The 26005-nt window shown below is 45.6% G+C and overlaps 1 protein-coding gene and 1 long non-coding RNA gene across 2 annotated transcripts in view; both read right to left on the reverse strand.

The window, feature by feature from the left end:
* PRKN (parkin RBR E3 ubiquitin protein ligase) overlaps nt 1-26005 on the reverse strand; it is a 1335825-nt gene that overhangs the window by 35391 nt on the left and 1274429 nt on the right. The window contains exon 10 of the mRNA XM_049653164.1: nt 3291-3374. Within this exon, the coding sequence (XP_049509121.1) occupies nt 3291-3374 (84 nt within the window). The remainder of the gene's footprint in view (nt 1-3290; nt 3375-26005) is intronic.
* LOC125938091 (uncharacterized) lies at nt 16325-18502 on the reverse strand. The gene is made up of 2 exons (XR_007462607.1): nt 16829-18502; nt 16325-16578 (listed from the first exon to the last, which is right to left on the reverse strand). It is a non-coding gene; the product is annotated as an uncharacterized LOC125938091 (long non-coding RNA).

Here is a 26005-nt window from a genome sequence, read left to right on the forward strand (position 1 = left end):
GGGGCCCACCTCTGTCAATGCTGGACCCTCTGTGATTACACCTCCTGCCAAGAGGCCCCGCCTCCGTGGCTCCAGCTCACAGGATTATTTCCTGTGTGACACCATTCCCTCCTCTTGTCCCTTCAGAGTTAGGGGCTCATGGCTCCTCACTGATGCTGCACTTTGAGGCCCTCCACATCGTTTGGGGCTCTTGTGACCTTTCCCCACCTCTGTAGGCCATCCATGACCTTTCAGTTAAAGTCTCTTCATGTGCCCATCTGAGCTGAATTCTCTTTCCTGTAGGACCTGAATAAATCGGACGTATGGAAAAAGGGCAGCAAAACCCCAAGAAGTTGCCTTCTGTTCTCAGACAACAGTGGACGGACAGGCTCTTCCAGTTTGGTTGGTCAGTTTGCTTTGTTTCCAAATAAGGGGAATATGAGGTTTGCCTAGGAGTGCGAACAAGGCAGGGAGGAGCCTCATTTCAGGGACGTCTTATTTCAGGGCCACCTCTTCTTGGATTCTTCCCTGCACATCTCTGTCCTAAATTAATGATTCTTCTTCTGAATTCCTGTTATAATGACTGTTGGTGCAGCCAACAATCTCACCTCTGTGACAGCAGGTACTTTATCTCCAGAGCCTAGCATGAAGTCTAACGGATTATAGGTGTTTAATACATATTCGTTGAATAAATGAAAGAATGTATTTTTCTTTTTAGAAGCCACAGTCATTCAGCAAACATCTATGAAATATCTGTGCACCAGATAAAATTTTTGCCTCCGTATCTTTGTCCATGCAGTGTTTTTGCTGGAATGTTCTTTATCACCCTTCTCCCACTGTCCTTTTGACACTCTTACCCATCTTCTATGACTTTTCTGGGGAAGTGTTATGCAAAGCTAAAGATTTCATGAACTTTGTTGTAGCACATTACTATTATTATATATTTTTCTGTAAGTCTCCCCTATGACTCCCTCATGTGCTTATCTGCACAATATACTGAAAAGAAATACTTATCTGCAGTTTTCCAGCAGGATGTCTGGTGCATACAAATGCTGGGCTTAATGTTTGCTAATGGGTGGTCTTTGCAGACACAGGCCCCTAGGTACTGGTCATCCATGCTTCAGCCCAGCTCTAACTTTCTTTCTCCCACTTTCCTGAGTTGAACATTAATGCTTTAATAGTTTAAAAATTTGGGGGGGGGGGAGGAGGGCTACCTCAATCTTTAACACCAAGGTTGGTTAGTTCTTCTTGAATGAATAACGAAGGGAATTATCTAGTGCGTCTGGCACTTGGACAACTATAGGTTAATGTGTTCTCTTCTTCACCCTACTTCTACTGTTTTCCAATAAGTGGACATTAAGGTATCACTTCTTAGAAGGCTTTGCGCATGTTTGTGGTCATAGGAGCCCAGGGATATAAGTTGCTAGACCAAACCCATTTCTTAGAGCCTCAGTCTAGGCTAGCTCTTCTGGGCTACCATGGTCCTGAGGCAGGGGAGTCTCAGGATCAATATTATTCCTGACATCAGTATGCAGCGAGCTGGTATTTGAATGCCCCTGAGCTAAAATAAAATCAACAGAAAGAGCATTTGCTGCCTCTGTTGCAGAAATGGTAGTTCAGACCTAAATCTCCCCATAGGCTCATAGCCAACATTTTAGAAGCTGATAAGAAGACCTGAGTTCACTAATTATGTTTATTTGGTTGTGCTAATATTAGTAAATATATCCACATAATGCCTTGCAAAGATATACTTCTTTATGCTCTGATTTTAGAATATTCAGATATTTTGATGATTTTTTTGATGTTTATTGTTTTCGAGAGAGAGTGCAAGTGGGGGAGGGGCAGAGAGAGAGAGGGAGAGAAGATCTGAAGCAGGGTCACGTGGTAACAGCAGAGTGCACGATGCGATGCAGGGCTCGAACTCATGAACTGTGAGATCATGACCTGAGCTGAAGTCAGACGCTTAACCCACTGAGCCACCCAGGTACCCCAGAACATTCAGATATTTAAATTTTTCTACTGTAGAATTGAAATGTTCTGAAATTTCTATGTCTGTTTCTGAGGTTCCTGTCAATAAAGTAACTAAAAGATTTATCCGGATACGTTTAATGTTTAAAACCTTGTTAACATCTATATCAGTAGAAAAATAATGAGTAAATTCATCAACTGTGCTGAAATTTTATTCCTTTCCTCTAAGGTTTGGCTGATCATAATTAATAAATAAAAGAAAAATGTATTTGCATTTCCCTAAGCCTGATATAGCAGATTGGAGAGTAAGGCTCAGTAAACACATTCTTTACCTAATCAAGCCTGAAATACAATTTAGCATAGTTCATGATATTGCTAAAAAACAGTAATATTCTTGCATCATATAATACTTCTATGCATATCATAGTTTCACCAAAGATTTTAAACAAGACATTTTTGAAAAAAAGATATAAATGTAGGGTTAATATTGCTTGATCTGATTTGGAAATTGTTAAATTGTTTGTTCCTCTAAAGTTTCCTCTCATCACACTATTTTCCTTTTCCCTATTCCATATACCCCTAGGGAAAAACTATTATGAAAGTATGGACATATCCCAATGGCCATCTACAGCCCTACCCTGAGGAGGTGGATGGTTCTGGAAGGACTTTGAGGGTGGAGTAGCCAGAGCCACATCCCATGGTTGTTGGCTACTTAGTCTGGTTTGGGGTTTATATCCTATCCTATCTTATCTTATAATTTTTTAAAATGTAATTTATTGTCAAGTTAGCTAACATACAGTGTATACAGTGTGCTCTTCGTTTCAGGGGTAGATTCCCATGATTCATCGCTCCCAGTGCTCATCCCAGCAAGTGCCCTCCTCAATGCCCATCACCCATTTCCCTCTCTCCCCCTCCCCCCCCCCCCCAATCAACCCTCAGTTTGTTCTCTGTATTTAAGAGTCTCTTGTGGTTTGCCAACCTCTCTGTTTGAAACTATTTTTTTTTTTTTAAATTTTTTTTTTCAACGTTTTTTTTTTTATTTGTTTTTGGGACAGAGAGAGACAGAGCATGAACGGGGGAGGGGCAGAGAGAGAGGGAGACACAGAATCGGAAACAGGCTCCAGGCTCCGAGCCATCAGCCCAGAGCCTGACGCGGGGCTCGAACTCACGGACCGCGAGATCGTGACCTGGCTGAAGTCGGACTCTTAACCGACTGCGCCACCCAGGCGCCCCTGAAACTATTTTTTTTTAAAGACTGAAACCCTCCCTGGGCTTCAGGAAGCAGCTCTTGTCTCTCCTCCATATCCTGAGCCCTGTTTTATGGCAGGAAGAGGTCACTGTACCTGAGAAACTGCTCCTGAGGCTTCAAACAGGGTGCTGCATTCACCTTCATGGTACGTTTCCTTACAGTCCCGGCAAAAGACGAACTGCAGAAGAACACATGTGTTAGAGACGGGCTTGTGGGCTGCATCTGGACATAACATGTTTTCCCTTTTCCAAGCTCATTGGATTCATTCCTCTGACGTGTGTGATGGCTTCTGAGCCAGATCACTTTTTGCAAAGAGGAAACAAAGTTATATTTTGATGGTATTGTTAATTCTTTACTAAACAATGTTCCAAGCACTATAGCAGGGTTTCAAAGATGCATGAGTCATGTTTCCTTTCTTCGAGATGTTTCCAGTCTGGCAGAAAAGATAACAATGCAGATAAATATCTGTAGGAAAGTGTTTTTGGTGTTAGTTATTCAAGAATTTCACATCTAGGGGTGCCTGGATGGCTCAGTTGGTTGAGTGTCTGACTCTTGGTTTTGGCTCAGGTTATGATCTCATGGTTTGTGAGTTCCAGCCCCACGTTGGACTCTGAGCTGACAGCGCGGAGCCTGCTTGGGATCCTCTCTCTCTGCCCCTCCCCTGCTTGTTCGTTCTCTCTCTCTCTCTCTCTCTCTCTCAAAATACATAAATAAACTTAAAAAGAAAGCATTTCACATCTGGTATCTGTTTACATACACAGTGGATTTCTATGTTCATATTAATGGACTTGGTTTTGCAATGACAGCCTATAATGGAAAGAAGAAATAAATGGTGTCCCCTGAAAATTCATATGGTGAAGTCTTGACACCCAGGACCTCGGGGTGTGATTGCATTTGGAAATAGGGTCTTTGAAGAGGTAAGTAAGGTAAAATGAAGTCATTAGAGTGGCCCTCATCTTACGTGACTGGTCTTTATGAGAGGAGATTAGGACACAGACACACACAGGGGCTGAGAGACACAAGGACACAGTGAGAATGTGGCCATCTGCAAGTCAAGGAGAGAGGCCTCAGTAGAAACCAAGGGGCTTGTTCTGGGGCTTCTAACCTGCAGGACTGTTTCTCACAGTTTTCTTCAAGAGTTTTTGTTGTTTGAGGCCCCCAGACCAGGGTGCTTTGTTATGGTGGCTGTAGGAAGCCAATGCTTAGTCTGGAGAGGATCTCCTCACCTGGTGATAGTGCTCCAGGGAATGGACGAGATCTGGGGACCAACCAACTGCCCTCTACCGTTCATCTGCAGGGAAGGAAGCTATGCAAGTGAATGCTGGAAAAGGAGGCTGTCCTGCTAGCATCTGGCATCAGTAGACCCTTCTAGAACTACTTCACCGTCACCCGCCATGCTCCAGAGGTTGTGGCTAAGGGTGTGGGCTCTGCAGTCAGACACACGGGATTGAAGTCATCATCCCATCGCCTGTCCATGAAGATACCTTGGGGAGCCACCTTGTCACCTGGGCCTCAGTTATCCTTTGAAAACCCAGGATAACACTGGTAACTATCTCCTCTGATCACTGGAAGAGGTAGGTGAGATAATACGTGCTAACTGGTACACAAGATGTTCTAACTGTTACACAGATAATGGCCAGGGACTGCTTTTCCCTGACCCCATTTCACAGCTGAAGAAGGAGTTGCTTTACTAGAAAACAGGTTCCCTTCAGCCAACATTCTCTACCTCGCTGGAGAGAAACAGGTCTCACAAGAGAACCAGTGTGATTAATGAGTATGGTGTGTGGGCAGTGGTGGTGATTTTGTAGCATGGGCCCCGGATGAGCGGGTATTCCTCCCATGGAGAGGTGGGTTTGATGTCTCTTCTGCTTAGATATGGATGTGCTCACTACTTGACCAATAGCACATGGTGGAAGCGATGGTGTGCCGCTTTCTGGGCCCAGGCCTTAAGAAACTGGAAGCTTCCTCTCATGTGAGTGGCTCATGAGAGGCTCATGTACAGAGGAACCAAAGCCCTTGGCCAAGAGAATTGGCTGAGTGCAGACGGCCAGCACCAACTTGCCAGCCGTACGTCTGAGCCATGTTTCCAGGGGATCTTCCAGCCCCTGGATGAGTTGGCCCAGGTGACCCCGTGTGGAACAGAGACACATTGGCTTTACAGGACACTGCCCAAATTACAGCCTTGTGGGGGGAAAGAGAATATAGGAAAATCGATAACTGATATAGTAATGGCACTGAGAATCTGGAGGACTCAAGAAAGTCCTGGATGCTTAAAGTTCTCAAATGACTATTCTATAGCATGAGCCAGGAAGTTGGCACAATTTTGCTTCAGATAAGACTGATGTGAACTGATAAACAAAATCACAAACAGGATACAGAAAAGTCCAGCTTTATGCTGCAGTACATCGTCATCCCTCCTTGCCTCAAAAACAGCCCGTCCAAGGCAATTTTCCTTCATGCTGTCTTCACCACAGAAACAGATTTCCCTCCTTCCCCACATCCAATTTCTTGTTTTAACCCCTCGTCTGAAAATCGTCTTAATCTCAGCACATACCAAACCAGAAAGGCAAGTATTTTATAAGGAAAAGGTCTCTTTAGATACGATACAATCTACCTTCTATCCATCAATTTCAGGATACTGTAGTCTTACTTCTTCTCACAGCAAAGAGCCTGACCTCAAGTTTGTAGGATGTAAACTTTATTTAAAGATTCAGATTGGCGGGAGAGGGCTGTATGTCAGGATGTCTTTAGGCAATTCGCCAATACCATCAGGTTTTAATTCCTGGCATTTTCATTTTCCCTGAACCGAAAGCTGATCCAGGGAACGTCGAATGAAGTGCATCTCAGGGCTTCCATTTCAGATTAAAACCATTTTTTTTTTATTAATGTCTCCGCTCATCTGTGGGTTTGCCTCAGAGCCATGGCTCTGCTCTTACGTGCTCATGTTGAAAAAACGTAGACTGCGTGCTTCAGTCACCGAGAAGAGCTTTGCTGTGTGATTTCATCCCACCGTTTTCTATGGAAGCAAGTCTGATCTCTCGGCGTGACAGGGAAAACGCTTCACATCTTATTAGCTAGTGGATGAGATATAAAATCAGTTTCATGGTAGAGGAACACCCTGGAGGTTGATCAGTTTGTCAGAATAAATAGGCCTTTCCTGACACAAAGACATTAAATTCCCTTTCACACTGGTACTACAAAGAATGGACTAAAAAAATAACAGAAAGGGAAGAGCACGCAGAAATGAAGGCCTCGCCATTTCAGCCTGGCAAAAGGCAAGCAGAAGCTGCAAGAATACGCTGGGGATAATTTAACACTAATGTACTTGTTGATTTGCTTCTATGCAGAAAGTATGACTTAAATTTAGAGATACCATGCAGTGGGGCATCCTAGGTAAATAACTTGAATCCGTCTCATACAAAATGGGGAAATATCTAGAAAGTCTGGTTTGATCTTGAAAATGTTCAAGTTTTTTTTTTTTAATTTTTTTTTTTAACATTTATTTATTTTTGAGACAGAGAGAGACAGAGCATGAACGGGGGGAGGGGCAGAGAGAGAGGGAGACACAGAATCGGAAGTAGGCTCTGGGCTGATGGCCCAGAGCCTGACGCGGGGCTCGAACTCACGGACCATGAGATAGTGACCTGAGCTGAAGTCGGACGCTCAACCGACTGAGCCACCCAGGCGCCCCAAAATGTTCAAGTTTTTAATCGTGTTATTCAGAATTCAACCGGGAGCTTGTACAAATGTTTAGACCCCTCAGTTCCCAAAGTGTGCACCAAGGTACTCTGGGGCATAAAAGGCTCTCAGGGGCGCAGTGGGAAATTTTACATCTTTGAGGAAATTACAGTGATACTATCTGTTGGATGCTACGTGAACTGCTAACGCAAGGTAGTTCATGATGTTATCGTGGCTTGTGCTCTCCTTCGTTTGATGACATGTCTTTGCAAAGATGGGTTTTTGGTTATTGTGATAGAAAAACAAGTAGCATGTGAACGAACATCTGTTTGCTACAGGAGATGCAGTTATTTAAGAATGAAATAAAAATCGTTTTTCTTTCAATTTCTGCGAACTATCTTTTCAAATGGCTATGAAGTTGCTAAGGCATTCATTCTTATTGTGTTACTTGCATCTAAGTATTTAATACACAAAACTGCTTAGACCTAAGTATTTGATACACAAAACCACATTTCTTTTGGCCTAGGAACACCATGAAAACCTACTGAGTCTCTAAGGGCATGACAAACAGAGGAAGGTCGGGGACCTCCGGCATGGGCAGATGCTCCCAAGATAATGTTTTGGGACAGTCTTCAAACACTGCCAGTGGCACAGAAATTTCTAGAGAAAGAGCTTGAGAAGACAGATCTGGCTCCAACACTTTCACATTCAGTCTGCTGACTTTGTATATCCCTTGCCTGGGACACATGAATCTTGTTCTAACCGATATGCAGGGAGCTGCAATTTACCTAGGGATTTGCTCTTAACTAACTGTGGCCTCACATTTGCTGAAGATACCTTCTAAGTGAATACTAATTGAATAGAAGGGACTGCCACACATTTATGTAGTCTACTTTTCCTGCGTTGTTCTCTCTTGAGATATCTGGTAAGTGCCATCAATTTCTGTAGTTAAAAAAAATTGAAAGCCTTTAAAAATTATAGACGTAATACATACTTACAATTTTGCTTCCCTCAACTCTATCCCTTATTAGATTTAATTAGAAAGCAATCTATATGGACTGAATCATCTTAGCTCCTATGATGTTAGCTTTCGATGTCAACTTGGCTAGACTACAGTCCCCAATTCTTCGATCAAACACTAATCTGGGTGCTTCTGTGGAGGTATTTTGTAAGCCTATAACATCCATACTCAAATTGTTTTAGGAAACAGAGAGGATCCTAGATAATCTAGGTGTGGCTGATTCAATCTGTTGAAAGGTTTTCATAGCAGAAGTGAAGTTTCCCCAAGAAGAAGAGAGTCTGTCTGGGAACAACAGCCAGGCTGCGGGCCAGCCTGCCCTTCCTGGAGGCCTGCCTGTGGAGTTAGGACCTGCCAGCTCAGCCCCACAGTCACTTAGGTCAGTTCTCTCCCTGTGTATGTGGATGTGGATATGCTGCTATACAGATATATCGATCTATACACCTGTAGATCTCTGGGGACAGCTGAGTATATTTATAGACCCTTATCTATCTGTATCACATATAACTACATCTACCTCCTACTGGTTCTGCCTCTCTTTGGGAATCCTGGCTGATATAGCTCAGCTGCTACAGAAAAAATTTTACTAGGTCAGTTAATTCTTTTGCAAATGGATATCATGTTTCCATATGACATTATCTAACATGACATTAAATCGCTACTTGAATTTTCTATGTTATTTGCAAAATTGTAGTTCAAATCTCTTTCTGTGTGTGTTTTTTAATCCCAAGTACACACAGGACACTAGCTCTTAGAATTCAACATCAGGAACAAGGTCATCACTCCCAACAGCGTGACTGTGACTGTGTCCCTTTATGTGACAATGAATATGCTAATCCAATTCATTTTTATCTTCAGATTAGCTGAGCTGCCCGGGAGTTTTGTGCCCAACTTTCCACTTAACTGTAGAAACAAGCTCATCCTCGGTGCCTAAAATGAGGCATACAACTTTAAAGCAGCTATTTAGTAAATGAAAAATTCAATAAGACAAACTTTTTGTAAGAAGTAATAGCTAAACTACTGTTATCATTCAATTCATATTTTATTGGCCTTGCAATTAATATGTGTTGAGTATTTGCTTTTAGGACAAATAAAATCTTGGACCCGGACCACACATAAAAGAATAGCACATTGTAACACATGAAGTCACATAGTAGGCATATATTTTTAAAAGTCAGACGTACTTATGTTTAAAAGTAGAGCCTCTGAAGTCAGAAAGACCTAGGGACAGAGGCCCTTCTCTACCATTTATTGTCCTGTGTGACCCTAAACATTTCTTTCCTTTATTATTTTGTAAGGAAGAAATAATAAGGTGATGAGTATTTAACACAGTTTCTGGCATAGAGGAATCAATGATTTCCTTATAGAGTTATTATGCTTTATACGCAATAAAGTTCGATAGAAAAGTAAACTGACAGTGAAGCACCTTGGTAATGAAAGCAGTTCCCACTATTCTGGTAATGAATGTGAAAGTCCTTGTGAACTTGAGGACCTCCTAGGAAACGCCAGGCGTGTCCGCTCCCCTAACTGCTCTATGGAAAGGGATGCCTCACTTTGCTCGTGTATGTGAAGAGGTAACTCCATGGTCAATCCCCTCAGACCATCCAGTGCTCAGACCATCCAGAGCTCTGTGAATTGCCTGTCATGTTTATCATTCAATATCATGCCAGTAGAGGAGTCATTTGATTGATGTCGGAGTTTGATTTCCCACATGCCCATAATGGAGACGTTCCAAAGGAGACATATGTATATTTCCTCTTTGGAAACACGAAAAGGAATCAAGTGAACAGTCTCCAATGCAATCAGAACATTCAGTGTCTGCTGATCAATAAAGTTGAGAGTGAGTTGGTACCTATAAGCAATGACCCTCAAATAAGGGTTTGATCCTTCAAGTTGAATGATGTCTATCTGATCAAATTTCTTCCTGCGTATTTTCTGTCATGACAGCATCGATTATAAAAGCATTTTGTTATCCGCCATTTATTTTCTTTTCCATAGCTCTGAAGTTTTGTATTAAAAGAACGGGAAAGAATCAAATACTATCTTAGGACCCCCTACTATAGTCAAGGGAAACATCAAAAGCATGAGGCACACATCTGTCTGTGCTTCTGTGGGATCAGATGAAATATTTTTCCCTTAGGTGTACGACTTTCCAGAAGATGGCAGCAGTGATATATATGATCCAACCTCGGTGTGTTAAAAATAGTGTATCAAAAGAGTAAGGCGCCCCACGGGTGACCAGCCGCTGATCCATGCAAAATTGTTCTGACAAGACCGGAAGTGGTGTTAGATTATAATGCACTAAAACACAATTTTGAAAAGAAGAAAGTCAGGTTGTTTCCTTTCAAGTACACATCTTAAAATCACAGAATCTCATGGTGGGAAGCAATCTTACACTATGCCATGCTCCAAATGTAAACAGACTAAGACAATCTTTTGCACATAACCTCCAAATGGCTAAAAAGAAATAATTATGAGGAAGCTGAATATAGCTCAGTGGCTGAATGCCTTTGTCTTTTTCAGATCCTATAGGAATCACGAAGGAGGGTTAAATAGTGCCATCTAGATTCCCGCAAAATACGGTGACATTGACCCTGCTCATCCCCCACATTAGTTTTGTTTTAGGTTTCCTACTACAAAAGGCCCTTACTTTCCTTGGTTTAATTTTCATTCATGGGGAGCTCTTAACCGAACTCTGAAAATTCCCTGTTCTTACATCACAGGATCTCATCCAGTACTGTGGTACCCATTCAATCTTTCTGACGTGCAGTGCCCTAATTCATACATCCACTGTGAGTACAATCTAGTGGAAAACTTTTTTTACCATCTGTCTCAGAACCAGGGACCTACTAGAGACGATGAGCTTGCAAGATGAAGGGACCATGTCCCCTAGTTGACCCTAATAAGGCTGACCTCCAAACCTCAAGTCAAAAGGGGCACTTCATCAGTTCTCCAGACAGTGGTGGGGGGGTGCCCTTGATGATGGCTGCTGGAAACTGACCTGTCCGATATATAATTATAGACCAAGATATTTAAACTGATTTCCTACTTCAAAATGTTTATAGTTTTTCAAAACCTAAAAATGTTTGTTGGCCTTTTATTTTACCCTTTCTTTAACAGCTTTATTGAGATAGAACTCACAGAGTCATGGGTTTTAAAAAGTAGTTTATGTGGTTTTTGAGCGGATCATACGTGCACACAGCACCCACTCCAACGGTGCAACATGTATATGGTGAAGAGTAAGTCTCTCTTCCTCCTTGAGGCTACAATGCTCCTGGGAGATAATCGCTGTCACCTGTTTTTACCTTTCAGGAAATTTTTTACACATTATATTTGAAGGCAAAATGGCATATAAAATATCGCCTTATGTCTTGTGCTTTGCTCCTTGCTTTTGTTTATGACATTCACAGCCTGCCTTCCATCAGTGCATGTTGAACAGCTCCGTTCTTCCTAAGCAGCTGCACAGTGTTCTAGTTGATAGATGTACCTTCCTGCATCTAACCAGGCCCCTGACGACGACGGTTTAGGTCTTTTCCAATATTTTGCCATTATAAACAAAGCTGCAGGGAATGTCCTTCTCCACAGGTCAGTTTGCACATGTGCAAGGAAATCTGTAGGCTACATTTCTAGAAGTGAAGTGGATGGGTCAAAGGGCATGCGGAGTTTAAATTTTGATGGCATTTGCACACCTGCCCTCTGTGGAAGATGAGGCCGGGGGTCGATGCCCAGCAGCGAGGTGTGTGAAAGCCTGCTCCCCGCCTCCCCTGCTCACTGTGTTACCGCTGATGACCGACCGTGGTCAAACAATGGCATGAGAAGGATCTCAAATAAACGCAGCATTTTTGCTAAGACCCTCTTTATCCATGTTGTATCACCACAGAGACAGGCTCCTGGCCAAATAACTAACCCCGAGTCGCTTCTGAGTCTTGTCCATTTGGCTGAACCAGAGTCAGAAGTGGCCTGTGGTCCGTCCCCACCTGTCATTTCCCTGCTCCTGGTGCCCCAGCTCTGAGACTAGATGCACCCAGCCTGTCGTTTCCTTGTTCGCTCTGGCCCGAATGTGGTCCTTTGCTGGGAAAGGACTTTAAGTGGATGTGAGCTTGGTGACTTTACACTCTGACGGTCAACATCCTGGAGGTCCAGGTCAGAGAGAAGGAAACGGGAGACAAGGAAGCAACAGGCTTAGTAGCCAGGGCTGTGTTCCGGGCCTTCACTTTGAGCAGAATTGGCCCTCAGTGCTGCTCACCGGGCATGGCTTACAGCAGCAGTGGGCAGGGACCCTAGGGGGCCAGGACAACGTGATTTATGGCAGTGATGCTCTCCCAAATCCCTCCACTTCCTTCCCCTGCTGTAACCATCGTTCTGTAATCAACCACAGAACGATTCCTGTGATGATGGCCCTCACCCCCATCCACGGAATCTCCCGGCTCTGGCCTTCACATCATGGCTTACCATGTTTCCAAAGGGTAAAGCAGGATTTGGCCATGAGCTGGGACTCTTGTATTTATAATGTTCACACCATCCACGGTCATCTGGACAAACTCCTTGGAGGCACATTTCTGTATCGGACTGAAAATTCCCTTTAGCATCTTGCAAGGCAGGCTCAATTTTGCTTTAAAATCAGCATTTCCCAGACCTTATGGAGCATTTGGCTCCTTCCAGAAATGGAGCACTGGTCACAGAGTATCAAATTCAACACCACTTTCAAATATTGCCATTCATTAGTGGACCCATTCAAATATTGCCATTAATTAGTGAACATGTTTGAATATGGCCATTCATTAGTAAAATGCACAGCATATGCCTTCTAACATTTTTAACTGGTCTCTAATCCTTGTGACCTTATCATTTACAATCTGTAGCAAGGCACTAGACTTTGTAAAAACGATTACACTATGCCAGTCAAAATGTGAACTCCGAGCCATATGGCAATTTGAGCCCGATTTGTCCCATGTGCCTCTGGGCATCCTTCTGTTCTCCTAGCATAGCAGGGGGACCGAATGCTTTCCTTGAACACCTGGGCCTGACCCCAGGCAGCTTGGGTCAGGGTCAGTTTTGGGAAGGAGCCAGCCAATGATTCCCCTTTGGGAAGGAGCCAGCGAATCAATGATTCGCCCACCGATCTATCAACAGGAGGCTTCACTGTGCACCGAGCAGCTTCATAGGTGCCTTGTGAGCTTACCTGCTCCTGCCCCTCTCCCCCCAGCCTCAGCCAAAAAGTCGGGGTGCTTTTCTATTAAGAACCATCCTTTCCTTACACATTCCTCTATTAAAGGTTTGCCACTCTGTGCGGAACTAGTCTCGCTTACCGCCTCTTCTACACTGAGAGGATTTGTGTCTTATTTATCTCTGTTTCCCCAAGATCCAGCGTCCGGAACCCGGGAGGCGATCAATGTCTGTTCTGCACACGCCAGGTACCCAGCTCCGGTAGCTTGTAGCCAAGCTGGGGAGGCAATGCCTACGGAAAATGAAAGAGCTGGAGAAGAAGAGCCTACGATCTACGGTCCTGTGCTCAATTATTTGCAGGAAGCAGGTCTGTAGGGACTCGGAGACTCTGGGTACGTCGGGATCGGTGGGACTGGCCTTTGCTTTCCTGCCCTTTGAGCTCCTTTCTGTCCTCAGGCAGCGCTTCCCGACAGCATCTCCCACCTGTCTGCAGACAGCTTCTCAAAGTCTCTCCCCAACACCCCGCTCCCGGCCTCCGTCCTCACTGTTGGAGAAACAGAGCACTGGGGCAGCAGGGCAGAAACTCAGGGCCAACGGTGCAGACAAGAGTGAGGGATGAAGGAGGTTGGAGCCCCCACTCAGTTCCCGGAGCAGACCCGCCGCCCACGTGGCCACACGTCTCGGGAGAGGCCTTCCCTCTTTGCCCGTGATCTTCACTCACATGCTCGGCACGGGCCCCTCATCCCCCCGGACGCTGAGCCTGCACCTGCCCGATGCGGGGAGGTCTCTCCTGCGCCCCCAAAGCACGGGTCCACGTCTTGCTCACGCAGAACCCATGGCGGTGCAGCACTGTTACCCGCTTCTGCGCACGTTCTCCTCACTAGGCTGGAGGCCCCGTGCGGGCATAAATAGCTTAGCCCTATTCATCCTCCAGGGCCTGACGGAGCAGTTGTCACATGGCCGGGAATGGACCGACGTGTGCAGAATTAACAAGCAGGAGGAGCTAGAAAAGTCTACACTTCGGAGAAACACAAGGGCGGCGCAGTGTCGGGAAACCGAGCCCTGAGAATGCGGAGGAAGGAGACCAAGACCTTCAACGAGGGGGAGTTCTTTCGTGACCTTGGAGCCCACGCTTTTGGTGCAATGACGCGATTACTAGCCAAATTCGGAAGCTAAGTCCACAGGGCTGAGGGAGTGCAGAGGGCTTCACCACGGAGGGATCCGAACTGGTGTGAAAGCAGAAAAAGAAAACAAAAAGAGGCTATGAGATGCTAGAAAGAGAGGGTGTAGCAGTGGCAGGAACGCCCTGGAGCTGGTCAGGGCCGGGGAGACCCAGACGCTGTCAGAGGACGGTGGCGGAAAGGAGGAGGGCTGGGTCTCCAGGCTCCTGGGAAGGTGAAATCCAGGGACAGCACCACGCTGGCGAGAAGACTGTCTGAAGGAGACCCCGCCTGTGCAATGCCAGCTGGTGATCCTCTGGAGTCAAGGGGAAGAGGGGGGTCGAGCAGACCTGGATTAGTCATTGTCGTCAGGAGATGACAGAGTTGAGAGAGGTCCAGCCACACTGAGGACCCCACTGACGTAACAGCGCTACCCTCCGGTTCCCTGACCAGCAGCATCAGCATCACCTGGGGCTAACGTGCTGAATCAGAATCTGCATTTCAGGGCGCCTGGGTGGCTCGGCCGGTTAAGCGTCTGACCCTGGATTTCGGTTTACGTCATGATCTCATGGTGCGTGGGTTCGAGCCCTGTGTCGGGCTTTGCGCTGCTGATAGCATGTGGAGCCTCCTTGGAATTCTCTCTCTCTCTCTCTCTCTCTCTCTCTCTCTCTCTCTCTCTTTCTGCCCCTTCTCCCGCTCACATGTCGCTTTCTCTCCTTCTCTCTCAAAATAAATAAATAAACTTAAAAAAAATTAAAAAAGAAAAGAATCTGCACTTCAGCACAAACCCTGGCTCGTGCACACACAGAAGGTCAGAAGCACTGGTCTAGCCAGTACGCACAACAAAAATTTACTGAGCACGCTCACTGTGTGTCCGGCAGCCCGTGGGTATAGAAAGGTGTAGAAGATATAATTCCCAGTCTTGTATGAGTCACCGTTCACCCCCCCCACCCCCTTTTCCTCCCTTCCTCTGCCCAGACCCCGTCCACTCGACAGGTGTTTATGGAGAATGTTCTGGAGCTGTGCTAGGTAGTGCGAGTGGTGAACATGTCAGTTATTCTTCTTGACCTCCTTGAGTTTATATTCCCTGTGTTATAATCATTGTGGTGGGCGAGGCTCTGGGTGAATGAAGGGTATGAGCACGCACTACCCTGGGCAGTAATGCCTGGTCGCCAGGAGGAAGTGGAGGGTAAACCGAGGTCCAACCGAGTTCGGTCCAAACGATAGGCCCCCTAATAGTGCTAATTCCAAGTGTTTGAACAGTGCAAGCCCTGGAGTTGGAGGGGAAGGACGGCTCCTCTCGCTCAGCACCACTGGCTTGGAGTTGCTGAGTGAAGGGGAGGTGGTCCCAGGCATGGGGTGGGGCTGGGGTGAGAGTGAGGGGAAGGGCTGGGAGCGGGGCTCTATGGGCGGCTGCGGGACTCTGGGCGGGTGGCTGGGGCAGGAAGAGGGGACGAAGGGTGCAGGTGCAACCAGCCAGCGGTCAGACTGAGCCGGGCTGGGGGCCCGGGGAGCTGGAAGCCACAGCACAGCCGTGTACGAGGTCAGGAGTGGGTGGTGGGAAAAAAAACACTCATTTAGAAAATCAGTGTTTGATACTGTGAATGCGTTACCACTAAACCCCAGCTGGAATTGAATCTCCCAGTGGAATTCTGCAGCGTTTTCGTCTCTTTAATTCTGAAACCACTGGCAAAAGGACACAGTCCGGGGGCACCCGGGTGGCTCAATTGGTTAAGCGTCTGACTCTTGATTTTGGCTCCGGTTGTGATCTCATGGTCGTGGGATCGAGCTTTATTTTTAAAGTTTATTTATTCATTTCTTTGACAGAGCTAGAGCCGGCGGGGGAGGAGCAGAGAGAGAGGGAGACGGAGAATTCCAAGCAGGCCCTGCACTGTCAGCACAGAGCCTGACACAGGGTTCTAACTCATGAACCGTGAGATCATGACCTGAGCTGAAACCAAGAGATGTACGCTTAACTGACTGAGCCACCCAGGTGCCCCAGGAGTAATTTTATATGTGCTTGTAGACACATGAAAAGGTACAAAAGAAACAGGTGAAATAAATATTTAACCCAATATATCCTAAAGAGTATTTTCAACACATTAGCAATATAAAAAGTGTTGTTATTTTCCGTTTTTTGTTTTCACCAAGTCTTTGGAATCTGGTGGGTTTTCTATAGTCATTTTGCATCTCAGTCTGGACCAGCTGCCTTCCAGGTGCTTGGCTGCCACACGTGGCTGGCCGCTACCACGCTGGACCGTGACGCTTTCGAACTTTCTAGGCTGAGGGCTACTGATGATGACGTAGACGGTCAGTTCAGGAACAACAGAACCAAAACAGCAGAACACCTTCAACATGGTCTACATAAGCAAGGCAAGGTGAGGTGGGGGACAAGGAGAAGATAAGAAAATGAAGAGGGTTCATGGAAAGAAATTCATATAATTTTTTCTTTAAAAATTTTTTTTAAAACATTATTTTTGAGAGAGAGAGAGAGAGAGACAGAGACAGAGCATGAGCAGGGGAGGGGCAGAGAGAGGGAGACACAGAATCTGAGGTAGGCTCCAGGCTCCGAGCCGTCAGCACAGAACCCGATGCGAGGTTCGAACTCACAGACTGCGATATCATGATCTGAGCCGAAGTCGGACGCTTAACCAACTGAACCACCCCAGGTGCCCCAAAATTCATATATTTTTTCTACTGAGGGATGCTCTTTATTCTTGACCTTGGAAGACTGGCTTTGCATTATGATGTAAGAAAGAACCTACAGAAACAGAAAATCAGTTAAAGAAGAACGAGGTGTAACTGTCTCTGGTGATAATCTCCCTGTCACACACTGTGAGTTACTTGTTTAAAGAAAGCCCGAAGATCAGTACTGACCCAAGTTATCGCTGACTTTCCTGGTGTCACGGGCGCCTGCTTTACCTGCCTGCTCACCCTGTCAGATTGCATACCAGGGGCAGATAGCATCCCACCATCAATCACCGCACAGGCTGCCGATCTGACTTGGGCACCAACAACCGTTTCTGAGTCTGTGATGCCATCCTTCACTTAAGTGATATCACGTGATGAACTGAACAAATAGAAAGTCACAGACACCTGCAATTCTAGTTATGTTAGTTTGACCCGGGATTGTTCGAGTCTTATAAGTTAGCCAAACACAGGATTTGCGTGAAGGACATTTGCTTTTTTATTTTTAAATTTTTTTTAATGTTTATTTATTTTTGAGAGAAAGACAGAGCACGAGTGGGGGAGGGGCAGAGAGAGAGGGAGACACAGAATCCACAGCAGGCTCCAGGCTCCCAGCCGTCAGCACAGAGCCCGACGTGGGGCTTGAACTCACAAACCGTGAGATCATGACCTGAGCCAAAGTTGGATGCTCAACCGACTGAGCCCTCCAGGCCCCCCAAGGACATTTGCTTTTATGTGTGAAGTATCAAGCTGGAGCCCTGCGTGGAGAAGCCTCAGTCCCACATGATTTTAGCAAGAGGACTTTCATTTGTCATAGTTTAGACAGATCCTGGTGAGTTAAGTAAAGGGCCAGTGACCCCACAGCACCAAAGAGTTCATGGTAGGTACAAGCTTCCAGTTATAAAATAAATAAGTCAGGGGGATATAATATGCGGCCTGGTGACCTAACAGTTAATAATACGGTGTGCGTATTTGAAAGTCCCTGAGACGGTAGATCTTAGAAGTCCTCATCAGTAGGGGCAAAAACATTTTTTTGTAACTATATGTGGTGATGGATGTTAACTAGACTTACTTGGTGATCATTGGGTCCCATATACAAACATGAAATCATTATGTTGTACACCTGAAACTAATATAATGTTCTATGTCAATTAACCTGAATTAAAAAAAAAAAGAATGTATTTTGAAAGTTAGAATCATGACTTGAATTTCACCCTTGAAGTTTGCACACACTAATGACAGAGGCTGAAACAAATCTCAGGCACTCCGATCCTTTCCATGTGTGAGTCATTACGTGCAGTCCTGGTGTGCTATTTGGATCTTGGAGGCCAGCTGTCCCCTATTTAAGGTTCTACTGGACCTCGGGTGTTCTCTGCCCCAGGACTCCTGGCCTAAATCATTATTTACGACTATTCCAGCTCGAAGCTTACGAGGAGGGACGGAGAAGAAGGATCTGGATGTTCATTCACACGCCAGTCTCCATGGAGCTAAGCCACTTAACACTTCTGTTTATGTTCTCAACACCTCTTCGAGAAAGTTCGCAGCCTGGGCGCATGATCGTGGCGGGAACATTTCCCACGTTATCGTCCCCTGATAGGTATCTGCGCCCTGACCATCAGACAATGGTGAGAGCTCACAACACTTAGAGAGCTGGTCCCCACGGAGTGGAGGAGCAGGCATCCCTGTCTTCCATCAAGGTGGGGCAAAGACAACTCAGGACAAGTGTTAGCATAAGATAACGCCGGCCTATGGGGGGTTTCGAGCGGAAGCCAAGCCAAGGGCCTTCGGGGACCTGAGAAATGTTATCTCTCAGCAACACACACCTTGCAGTGTCTGACTCAAGTGTAAAATCAAACCCAGACTTACAGGACTCTCTCCCTTCTAAGTTTTTTTTTTTTTTTTCCTCCTGATTTTATTGCTTTGCTAAGGAAGTAGAAAAAAGCTAATTAAGTGCAGCGAAAGATCAACTGCTAGACTCCCGAGTCTCAGGGCTGCTAAGATAACAGCAGATTGCAGGGGACAGAAATGAAATGTCATCGACGTTGCTGCCTCTTTACTGGTGGCTTTTTGTCCCAAAGCACAAGAGACCTTCATTAAGCCGAATAACAATGAATGGAGAAGCGTCAACCGTTCCCTTTGGGCGCCCCTCTCCTCCCTGTGGATTTGGTGGTGGAGAATGTTAGAGCCTTGGGGCCACAGCAGAGCGGATCCATCATCTTTACAGTGGAAAGGCACCCCGTTTCTTCGGCCATTCTTACTCATGTTGGGACAAATATTATTCTGTATTTAAAAAAAAATTGCCCAACACTTTGGATGATGCCGAGCATAATGGACATTTAGTGAGTATTTTTAGGGGTGATTATAATGATCTAATACCTTATTATTTGAAATTCTAGTTCTGTCTGTAAGTAGAATCAAATTTTCAAGAGGCTAATAGCTCATAAAGGAACCTTTGCTATGATCCTGTGGAGGGAAGGCAGACTGTTCACCGGGTCGGTTGTTGGCTTGAATGAAATCACTCGTCCATTCTAAGAGCATTTTCTGGGAGACTGTGCCACACTGGGCAGTGTGGGACCCACGGAAAGGGCGCAGAGAAAAGGGCCGGCAGGCCTCTGGGAGGCTGGGTCTCTGCAGAGCCACAGTCACGGCTTCTCCTCGTGAGTGTCCCCCCGCGGCCCTCCCTTGCCCAGCTAACCCGTAATAGTGGGACTTTGATTCTCAACTAGGAACTTACTTTGGACAGACTTCCCTTACCTCTAGCCTGGGTTTGCTGCTCTCCTGGCATGCTCACCAGTCCGAATCTCACCCTAACCTCATTCCCCTCACCTGTGCTGGGTGTGTCCTTATCCGTCATACCCTCCAGACCCAAGTTTCTTGAGGGTGGGGACGTAGCAATGCCCACCCGTGCGTCTTGAGTGCCGCTAACCCCAGCATTTGGCCCTGTATGCGTAATAGAGGGTGACGCAAGGGGGCAGGTGAAGAGAGAACAGAGACCGACTCAGACAAGTGCACTATAGACCGCCACAGACTAGGGAGTGGTTTGCTCCCTCCAGGAGTCTGGCCAAACTCCCCAGCCTGGGTGACACTTCCAGGCTTGAAGGGCAAACTGGATTAAGTGAGACGAGAATAGGACAGTCCTACAAACTAAGCTTGAATATGGTTTCCTGTCTCAGCGACCCCGACGGCCTCAGCCAATTAGTTGAGATCCAGAATTAAGATAACAAAATACACCAAGGTTTCCCCGTTTCCATGACCTGTAATTATACATTTCTATGACTCCGTGTTCAGAAAGGCTTTCCTGTAGAGAAACCTACCACGGTGTGTATTACTCCCTGCAGACGACATGAGTCGCAGCAAAATTCCTTCATTAGCAGGCGCTGCGTCTAAGCAGTGAGATGCTCATTCCAAACAAGCCACGGAAAGGCGCGGATGGCCACACCTTCTCCTTTATTGTTCTGCAAAACCTGACACCCTCCTCTTTCAGTCAGCAGCAACAGACTCCTGAAAACTGTAAGAGTGCAAGGTTGTATTTACGAGGCTGGCTTTCCAGCAGAAAAGTATAATCTCCTCCTTGGATTCTTTTTTTTTTTTTTTCTTTTCTTTTTAAAGGAACTGATTCTTCTATTCGGATGGTTTGACATAGGTTTATTATTTTTTATTTTCATCGAAGGCAGCAAGACTGACTAAATGATAAAGTTGCTTCTTACCAGCTCCTTCAGCTCGAAGGCTCTTTGCCCAGAATACTGATTTACGTCCCCAGGCATCTCACAGATCTGTAGTTACTACAGTCCAAGAATCAGCCGCTAAGGGTGAAACGGACTTGGTCACACAATGACAAGATTTACGGTGGGGTTTGGGGGGAAAAGGACTTTAATTGCCATTTGTTGCCCTGTGATCATGTACCTCTTTTTCCAGATTGCTGTTTGTTTGTGGCAGGTGAATTTGCCACGGGACTTTAGTGTGAAGCGGGTCCCCCACGATCAGTGTCTACGGCCGGGTTCTGGAATGTGCGCTGGAACCAAGGGCCCTTGAGGGCTCACAGCCAGGCAGGCTCATGTTCCGAGTTTCACGTCCTGTGGGGTAATTTAGCTGTCGAGTGTTTAGCGACAACAGGGGACCAGGCATACGATAAGCCGCAAATCTACACCTGTTGCTTTCAATATGGCAGTTACAAGATTGGATTTTTTAAAGTGGACTTTTGATCCTATGAGTTTTGAAAAATACACTTTATTTTGCTGAAGGAGGATAAGTTAGTCTCAAGAATTAAAATAAGGTTCATGTTGGTAATAAACCCACTAACTAAAGAAGCTAATGAACTGTCTGTGTACAGGAATGACCCTTACGACCCCTTGATTTAATTTTTTCCTCATAAATATCTGTGATTTGATTTGACACAATTCTGGCATTTACAATGAAATCTTCCCATTTAGTGTCTAATTTTCTATTTTATTTTATGTTATAAAGTTTAATTTGGTGCTTTCTGAAAGGAAGCTTCACATTTTTGCGATTTCTCAAATCCATCAAAACCGTAGGGTGGGCGGCTTCCAAGTTCTTCTCTTGGAGCGAGATGTCAGATTTAATGCTTCAATCACTGTGACTTGATGGGAACATCTTAGTCTGCTCTTCTGATCTGTGACCTGAGCCATGTTTGAGTAGTGCCTTCCACATCATGACAAAGTGGCTTCTCAGTCGGTATTAGCTCAAACGGAATGCCTGTTAGGCTAATGGCAATACATTGACTTTCAATCAGCAATTTCCAAACTCCTTTATCCCCAGTAATTTCCATTCCGCTCACATGAGATGGATTCTTCTCCCTCCGGGTTCAGGGATCAGCAATGTTGAAATGCAAGTACAACGTGCTTCTGCCAATCTGTGCAATGCCATCACCACAATTTGGAATTTACAAATTTGTAATCACTCCTCAGGCAATGAACCATGGTGTCAACACAATTACATCATCTCCAAAGAATGTGGGAATGCAGCTGGAACTAAGGAAGAATGTTCGGGCACTTACAGGTGAGTGCAAAACTCTGCACTGTGTTGGAGACATTATGTGTACTGGCCAAGCAAGGCTTTAGGTTTGTTTGATATTTTTTAATAAAATAGAACTTTAGAGGAATTTGGGATTTAATTTTAAGATTAAGATTAATTGAAAATTAAAAATTTTAAAGTATTTATTTATTTATTTTGAGAGAGAGAAAGCATGAGCAGGGAGGGGCAGAGAGAGAGGGAGACAGAATCCCAAGCAGGCTCTGCATTATCAGCACCAAGCCTCATTCAGGGCTCGAACCCACGAACTGTGAGATCACGACTTGAGCCGAAATCAAGAGTCGGACGCTTAACCGACTGAGCCACCCAGGCACCCCAAGACTAATTTAACATAAATGATATTAACTTCAAAGGTTCTATAATGAGTATGCTATATCTGTCATTAAAATTTCTTCATGTTTTCATAAATATGATTTCACAATTTTTTGCATGGAAACTCAAAGTCATGCCAAAATTATTACAATTATCACAAGACACAGTAATTGTAACAAATTATGAGTGAGGCATAAATACAGAAATGTGCTGGCCTGATGAACAAGAAATAACAGTGCTTATCGTCTGGCAAAGGTGAGAGAGGACAGGGGTGGGGAAGTCACCAGCCCCTCTGAGTGCAGGAAGGCCACTCATGGCACCACTGTTTTCTGGGAGGTGACTTCACACCCTGGGTGGCTTAATTCCACGATGACGCTAATTGTAGAAAGCACCTTCCATCGCATAACAGCTTGACAGAAGAAAGAAAAAAAAATCCACTGCCATTATCCACATTGACTTTGACTTAAAACATTAGCCTGAATTCAGAAATGTTAAAATCCATAAAGATGTGCTTCTTGGAAAGGAGGAAACGTTTGCATGCCTTAAAAACATGCACATACTCTGACCCTCAAATCTGTTCCAGGAATCCTTTCTAGAAAGAAGTAAGAAATGTAGGAAAAATGAGGCCACAGGAAGAGTGTCACTATTCGTAGGATAAATACTTAAATAAACCATGCCAGGGCCTCCTGAATGGATGTTAGGTCACCGTTAAGCACGGTGGAGAAATGCAAAGATATTTGTGACGTGTGTTAAGGGGAGAAAACTGCTAACACAGCACATCTGTACGGACCCATTTCTGTTTAAAAAATGTGTGTGTGTGTGTGTGTGCCTGAGAAGGGCATCCAGAAGGTTTCTACAGCAGTGAGTCAAAAACCCCACCTCTGACTATGCGGGATTGTGGTTGCTTTCTTTTTATTCCCCTTCAGTGTTTCTATAATTTTCTGACATGTTTATGATGAGCATGCATTGCTTTCGTAATACTCAACCATCTTTCGGTTTTCATTGGACAAAAGTATTTAAATTTTTTTAATGTTTATTCATTTTTGAGAGAGAGAGAGAGAGAGAGAGTGTGAGTGGAGGAGGGGCAGAGAAAGAAGGAGACACAGAATCCAAAGCAGCTCCAGGCTCTGAGCTGTCAGCACAGAGCCCGACATGGGGCTGGAACCCACCAGCCGTGAGATCTGAACCTGAGCTGAAGTAGGACGCTTAACTGATGAGCCACCCAGGTGCCTCGGGACAAAGGTATTTTGGGTGAGTTCATAGGCTGGACTGTTCCTGGACCAACACGGCTGAGGGCTGATGAGCACAGACATCCCCCCCGCCCCGCCCCCACACCGGTCAGAGGGTCAGCAACACTGTGGACAGATGCATGTTGAATACAGGAAGGATCTGAAGAGGGAAGAGAGAACTGCATGGATGCTTCTGGCATAATGACAGCATAAATGGCATGTTTGTACACACAAAACATCACTCGAATCATCCACAGAGGTTCAGAAAGACTCCAGATCTAATTCACCACGACGCCTCCTTCCTTGCTTTATTGAAATACGGTATTAAGAAATGGCAAAAGAAGTCCAAAATGGAGAGGCCTTGCCCATCATGGTTCATAAACAAGTCTTGCAGATGCCGTATTGGAAAAGTCAATTTTTCAAACACTGCGGTTGTGTGGTTGAGAATAGCCTTCAATACTACAAGCATTTTGGACAGAAAATCTCTCGGACTATTAGACCATTATGTGTTCTCTAATGTGCCAGGTTATAATGAATGTATGGCTCCCAGAGTGGCATCTTCAAGAATAAATTACCAAATGGCACACACCACACTACTAAATACATCGAAGCGGGGAGGCACCCAGAGTTTTTGGTGTGGCACATTTCCAGGAGCATAGACAGTGACTTTCATTCTGGAAGTGCTTTTCAGTTCAAAGGAGAGTTGTGTGCTTGCTGGATATTTTTAGACTGCCAGAAGGTTCCATGGAATCACATAAGGCTGTCACTATAAAAATGAAAGCAAGCCCCAACCTTGGTTTGATACTTTGTAATAGATAGCAATCCGTGGAATCAGAATTTAAAACCCTATTTGAAATCACGTGTTGCAAACCTAGTTCTCTTTCACAATCTGATCCGCATTACCCCGCCACCTTCAGACCTGCTTAAAGAAGCACACATTCTTGAAGGCAGTTTGCTTTTTTTTTTTTTTATCACCAAGTTTCTTGCAGTTCCCTTAGATCAATAGAACTGCAATGTATCTATATAAATCCAAGTAGCAGATCCATTCTCATAAAGTTTACCCTTGTCTTGCTTTTCAGCTGAGAAGCAGAACTGAAAAATATTTCAGAGAGTATTAGAAACGGGAAGATTAAATTCTGTCTTATGTGGATCATGACTTCACGTGCTAAGCCGGGCACCAATGTTCTTTTTGGCTCCTGGGTCAGGATGAAAAGGATCATGGGTGTAGGCGCGGAGCTCCGGTGCACCTGCTGAGTCAGCAACTTGGCGCCTTGAGTGCTGGCTATCCTCGAAGAAGAGGATGGAGAAGATGTCTGGCATCCAGTACCAGGAGTGGCGAAGGTCTGGGGCAGGCACACGGGCAGGGAATCTGAGAGTGAGTGTGAGTGGGTGTGTGAATATTAGTGAGCGTGTCTCACTTGGGGGCAGCGTGTGGGTCTGATGGAGGCATGGCTGCCCCAAATGTTTGTGTAAGTGGCACAGGCCAAGTGGCAGCTGGTAGCCCTTGTTCTGGAGTAGGTGGCCTGCTGGTCCCCTCTGGTCATGTGTCTGGAAATGGTGGCCAGTGTCGCTGCTGTTCGAAGTTCGGCTTTCGCCTGTAAGACCCACTTCTTTGTCAGCTCTGTCCTGGCCTGGCAGAGGCACCTACGACCCGCTAGCTATGATCAGCTGTGCTCGGCCGTGGTCACTAAGACCAGGGGCCCCTGGGTGAACTGTGGGCTGCCAGTTTGAGCCTTCAAGCCCGCACAGCACTCGTGGCTGCCTAATGCCCTGCTTCTGGGCTGATGCTCCAAGGAGACTGGGGTCCAAGCCGGCCAGATGCTCCTCAACGAGATGGGAACAGGGAGCAATTTCCTGCACTCTGGCTCCCTGGCTCGCGTCAGGGCCACACGGTTGATTACGAGGAAGCAGACGGAGCTGAGGAGGTACCAGGAAGGTGGGGAGGAGGACTTGGTAGCTGCGAGGACCAGGAAGAAGTGCCATTTGAGATATATCACCTCGTCTCATGAACGTGGTACCTGAGGGGTCTAGATGCCAGATGCCAGGAGCACCAAGTACAGAAAGTTCATCAAGGAGGTGATGGAATGTTTCATCCTGAGAAGGATTTGAGACTCCTTACACCAAAGCCAGACAGAGCAACTTATCTATCACCCACACGTAAGAATTGGAGGAGGGGCCGTGTGATGGCTTCATGGCGGTCATAAATTCTGGTGGCCGGCGGGTGGGGCCTCTTCGTCTGAAACCATTTCCTCCCATGAAAGAAGGCAGCGCACACGTATGCTGCCTCCCCTTAGCTGATTTTACCGTGCAGATCAATAAGTTAATACTGTAAGCAATAATATAAACCATTGCTGTCTTTCAAGGACGCTTGTAAGCTCTCTTTTCACCATGAGGTCAGATTTATTACCTCTGTTTTGTTGATGAGACCCCAGAGACCCTGTTTAAGAGGGTCTGGGCACCATGGCAACAAGCATAACCAGAGAGGTAAATGTAGGGGCTGTCTGCGAGA

Source organism: Panthera uncia (assembly GCF_023721935.1).
Source record: "Panthera uncia isolate 11264 chromosome B2 unlocalized genomic scaffold, Puncia_PCG_1.0 HiC_scaffold_24, whole genome shotgun sequence".
Lineage (NCBI taxonomy): Eukaryota > Metazoa > Chordata > Mammalia > Carnivora > Felidae > Panthera > Panthera uncia.